This window comes from Melanotaenia boesemani, chromosome 20, assembly GCF_017639745.1.
Source record: "Melanotaenia boesemani isolate fMelBoe1 chromosome 20, fMelBoe1.pri, whole genome shotgun sequence".
NCBI classification, from domain to species: Eukaryota; Metazoa; Chordata; class Actinopteri; order Atheriniformes; family Melanotaeniidae; genus Melanotaenia; species Melanotaenia boesemani.
In genome coordinates this window covers 24,508,983-24,514,172 of record NC_055701.1, presented here as the reverse complement: position 1 = coordinate 24,514,172, position 5,190 = coordinate 24,508,983, and the positions used below count along the sequence as shown (strand labels likewise).

At 37.3% G+C, this 5,190-nt stretch overlaps 1 protein-coding gene across 1 annotated transcript; it reads right to left on the bottom strand.

The window, feature by feature from the left end:
* Positions 1 to 934: 934 nt before the first annotated feature.
* Positions 935 to 3,943, bottom strand: foxi2 (forkhead box I2). Its single transcript, XM_041971110.1, has 2 exons — positions 3,208 to 3,943; positions 935 to 2,629 (listed from the first exon to the last, which is right to left on the bottom strand). The coding sequence occupies exons 1-2, from the start codon at positions 3,809 to 3,811 to the stop codon at positions 2,052 to 2,054; spliced, it is 1,182 nt and encodes a 393-aa protein (XP_041827044.1). The 5' UTR covers positions 3,812 to 3,943; the 3' UTR covers positions 935 to 2,051.
* Between the last annotated feature and the right edge of the window lie 1,247 nt (positions 3,944 to 5,190).

The window sequence follows — 5,190 nt, the reverse complement described above, 5'->3', positions numbered from 1 at the left end:
AGAATGAAGTTTTAATGTGTTTATAAATATATGGAGGGGATATATGACATCAAATACGATAGGTAAACCAGGACTTACTTTGTGGGAATAATTACATTTAAACTCGTACTTTTTGCTTTAACTGCATTTACTGCAACACAGTTTCCATTTATTAATGCCATAGAAAATAATTCATTGTAATTAATTATTTAGAAGTTTAGTCTGCATTTTACTTAAAATCAATATTAAACTAATAACTTGTAAACATGTTTACTAAAAATGTCCTAAAAAACAAACAAATGATGATGTAATTGCTTCATTTTAAAATAAAACATGACCTGAGACATTTTCAAAAGAATTTTTTTCTATTATTTTAATCAATTAAAATATTCTTTGAGTCGCTGAGCATTTTTAAAAATGTGTTTACAGTTTTTTGCAACAACTGACAAGTGGAAAAAATGTATTTTTATGTGGTTTGCCCACCAACTGTATCTAATCTTACTGGAAGAGAAGCAAAGTTACAGTAACAGAAGAGAGTAGACGGCCACATTAAGCCTTTTTCATTGTAAAGCAATGAAAAATGCAGGGGGGGGGGGGGTAAATTACCTTAAAATTAATTAGAAATCTTGTAGACTTTACCAAATGTAATCTAACAACCAGCGTTTGCATTTGGAAGAACATGCGTTCAAATGAAACACATTAAGACCGCATACATCGATGGTTACATGTAAACAAATGGTAAAGATTAACAAAAAGGCATGAATCTAGGTTTTGTGTGTGTGTGTGTGTTACTGGTAAGAGGCTGCATGGAGATGAAATGGAGTAGAAATAATTGATTATGAGATTAAAGTAAATTTAGGGGAATGCATTCAGATTTTAATGAAGCCCTGAATACACTCGCTGCTCTACTTGAAAAGGATGCAGAACAACACATTAGAGACCACATAATATTTATTTATGCTCACAGCTGAAACTGTCTGAATGTATTTACTATAGAAAGAAAAAAAGACATTAGATACAAAAGCCATTCAATGATTGTCAGATTGCATCCTGAGAAAAAACCATGATAAAGGATATAACTATAAATATGTATGTATGTATATATATATATATATATATATATATATATATATATATAGTATTTTTATGACATCTGGGTTTTTTTTTGTTTCAAATGATACTGTTCTTGGTGCTTTCTGAAGCTAATATTAACTTCTGCATTAATCAAGCTATGTTCAGGCAACAGTAGAAAAAATGTCTATGAACATAAATAGCATAAATACTCACAAACTATCTCGATCATTTACAAAAATACACATCTATCAAGTCAACCTGTATTTACATGAGCCACAGTGCTGTGATTTCAGTCAACATGGAGGATATAAACAACGAGGCGAGCCCTGTTCTAGTCCATACGCGTGTGAAATCAAACGTTACTGCATTTCTCTTAAACAAAGCAAAGCTTTCATGGCAGCGAACTCTCATTACATGTGATTATTGATTTGAGGTATTGATGGTGTTACAAAGGCAACTTTGGCAGGTTTGTGTTAACATATAACATGTTTCGGTATTTGTGATGAAGTGGAAGGATTTGGCAGGTTTATATATGAGCTCCACTTAGGAAATATGAAAACAAAAAGGAAATAGAATAATAAAAATATATATATATATGAATATCAATCTACATTAAAATCTTGGACATGAAACAAAGAGAAGGTGTAGAATATTTAAAATATTATGAAAAAAACTCAATATTTGTTTGAATTTGGACCTTGGAAAAACACAGCAGGAACTTTGATTTCATTCTAAGGAAAAAAAAACACAAGTGCTCATGTTTTTGTCAAAGTTAAATGAAGCGTACAGATTTTTTTGTGTTTTTTTAATCTCTCTGGTATGCTGATCAGTGAAGGAAGTGTGGTTTTGTTGCAGAGGGCTGCAGGACGTTCCATCTCAGTCTGTACTCTGACCTTCCTGCTGAATTAAATGCATATGCATGTGTTTTTGTTGTTTTTTTCTGGTGGGATTCACAGAGTTTTAATGTAAAACAGTGTGAAGCCGAGGTGAGGCATCTCCTATAGGTCAGTCCCATCCCTGGGATAGATCAAGCTGTTGACGCTGAAGCTGTTGTAGAAGTGACCGTTAAACTGTCCACTCTGCCCGCTGCCAAACGTGTTGTAGTACACTCCACGGTTGAAATGCAAACCTTCGCTGTGCTCCGATGCACCGGCGTCTTGCCCACCGTGGCTAGGGTGGTACGGGCTCAGGGCAGTTATGTTCCGGTTCGACAGCTCGTTCACCAGTCCGAGGGACCCCTGTCGGCTGGGGGGCCCTGAGCTGAGAGCAGACATATTGCTGTAGAAGTTATTAAAACACGGAGCACTCGAGGCCACGCCAGGCGGCGACGAAGATGAGTTTTTGTGGTTGTCATTCATTGTCTCCATCTCTGGAGAGGAAGGCCCCAGGAGCTGTGGACTGTCTGAGGGCTTCAGAGGGGCGCTTGCCGTCGGCCTGCCTTCCTCCACCTTCATGGCTGTGGCTGCTGCTCCTCCAACGCTGCTTGGATCTGAACGTCTTTTCCTTTTCCTGCGGAAATTTCCGTTGTCAAACATCTTTTCACAGTTTGGGTCCAACGTCCAGTAGTTCCCCTTTCCTGCAATTGAAATTATAAATAAATAAATACATTCTTTTACTTATTTTATTTTTTTTTTTTGTCATTAAAATTCACCTGATGGAAGTTTTTAAACACCATATATTTTTTTTTTTTTTACATTTTTTCTACAAAAAAACAAATAATAAAAAATATTTATTATTAAAAAAAATATCCTGTTAGGAGTACTTAAACATGTGAAGTATATTTGTAAATAAAAAGGATAATAATTATGAATAAATTGGTTGAAAAAAATCTATATAACAGAATCAATGTGAAAGATTAATTTAAAAATATTTTCTATTAAATTACTGTAAAATCTAATAAAATAAATTAGAAGATCCAAAATAATCAGCTGTAAAAAGTCACAATTACAGTTCATTTAAAATAAATTGACTTTATTTGTTGTTAAATCCTATAAAACTACATAAATGTGCTTACATTTTGTTAGGTATCATAATCATTATTATTCTGCTATTAAGTACAGTTTAATGCAGCTTTATTAGGTTTTCCAAAGGAAGGGATTGCATTCAGGTATATATATATTTTTAAATGATTTAAATTATTCTCTCTCTCGTTACCTGGATCATCCTCGTCCCTCGGGACTTTCTTGAAGCAGTCGTTCAGAGACAAGTTGTGCCTGATCGAGTTTTGCCAGCCGGCTTTGCTCTTCTTATAAAAGGGGAAATTGTCGGCCACGTACTGGTAAATCTGACTCAGCGTCAGCTTCTTCTCGTGCGCATTCTGGATGGCCATGGCGATGAGCGCAGAGTAGGAGTAGGGCGGACGGACCAGCTTCAGCAGCTCCTCCTGGCTGGCGATGGACAACCAGCCAAGGTCAGGCCCGCCGAATCCAGGTGAGTTCGTTATGAACTGCCGCTGCGAGCCGTAGGAGGGCGGGATGAACGACGCTGGGTTGTTCCCGTGCAGGTAAGACGCGGAGGAGTTGACGCCTGGCCCGTTGAGCCACAGGTACGGGTTTGGAGACGAAGCGTAGTCCCCGAGGCCGTAGCCAGCAGGTCTCTGTGCGCCCTGGAGGCTCTGCTGATGATACATGCTGCTGAAGTTGTCGCAGTAGACTGCGGCCATGTCCGGGGACTCCTGGGCGCCTTTAGGTGGGAGAGAGCCGACTGAAGGGGAGGTGTGGTGGTGCTGGTGATGGGACTGAGGGTCGATGGAGTTCATCACTCCCCGCGGGAAATCCCAAAGGAAACGCTGAAGCGGTTTAATTTGGCCTCTCCCGGTGACGCGCAGGCAACAGCAACAAGTGTCAGAGGGAATGAAGGAGTTTTGGAAGCTTTAATAGAAAAAAACCATCGACGGCAGCCACATCCAGGCAGCAAATAATTCCCAACAGCCAATAGACACAGGCAGGGGGTGTGGTCATGTTGTAACTTATTTAACAAAGAGTAGGTCAGTAGTTAAAACCTCCCAGAGAGACAGGATTTTTTTGCAGAGGGGTGGATGCTGTGCTCATTTAACCACAGTAACTTGGGATATTATTGATGTCTTTTTCTTTCACTCAGACCTGCATCACTCTGACCTGAGAGTTACATTATAAATACTTCAAAAGTTTAATTAACGTTTTTCATTTTCCAAATATTACAATACCAATTATAGCTGGTGTAAAATAAAATAAAATAAAATAAAATAAAATAACTGGAATGTAAAACAGTAAAAAACTGTTAAATACCAGTACAAAAATAGCAAAGAAAAAAATAATAAATATTAAGTTAAATACAGAATGCAACTTTAAATAGTGTAACAGCAGATAAAACTCAAATGATGAAACAATTATAATGGATTTCACTTTACCAGAAAACTCTTTGTTGTACTAACTGAAAACAGGCTCTTTACTGAGATTTATATTTAAACTGCATTGGCTGTGTAATGTCTCTGGCTGGTATTTATTGAACAAACTAAGGTTTTGCTGCAGTTTCTGCATAAAATTTGATATTTTCATGTCAACATCAGTGTAAAATGTAATAAGAGTGGGTCCACTGGACTTATACTGAGTGTGTGGCGCCAGCCCACTGCTTAAGCAGCAAAGCTGGCTCCTCTCAGATCTGGTGTGAGAGCAGCATAAATGTCCACCATTAAACTATGGTTTACAATGAAGGTCTGAATATAATCTGGATTTGATAAGAAAGAGGGGAAATTAAACAAAAGTCTTCAGAGAATGTCTGATGCATCTGAACACCCACCTGGTGAGAAATCTGTGTGGATTCATGGATACGAAAACAGCTAACAAGCAAGACACATAAACTGAAAGTTTTTCTTTCCATAACAGCAAGACGAGGGCAAAGGTAATCGCAGCATCTCTTGTCTGACTGATTGCTGTGGATTTAAAATATTCCAGCACGGTTGTGACATGATGTTATCTAAACTGTGAGACTTTATTTCAACAATAACTGTGTACCACACTCATACAAAAAAGAAATAAATGAAGCCAAATAATATATATTTAATGACATTTTTCTTTGTGCTATGAAATAATCAGATCAAATCAAACTTTATTTTTAAAGCGCTTTTTATGCAACCAGCAACACAATGTACTTTATAAA

What these genes read in the sequence shown, in the direction of transcription:
- foxi2 (XM_041971110.1), bottom strand. Translation starts at nt 3,811, where the DNA reads ATGAACTCCATCGACCCTCAGTCCCATCACCAGCACCACCACACCTCC. An exon ending in GAGGGACGAGGATGATCCAG is followed by an intron (nt 2,630 to 3,207) that starts GTAACGAGAGAG and finishes TTTCAATTGCAG; the next exon opens with GAAAGGGGAACTACTGGACG.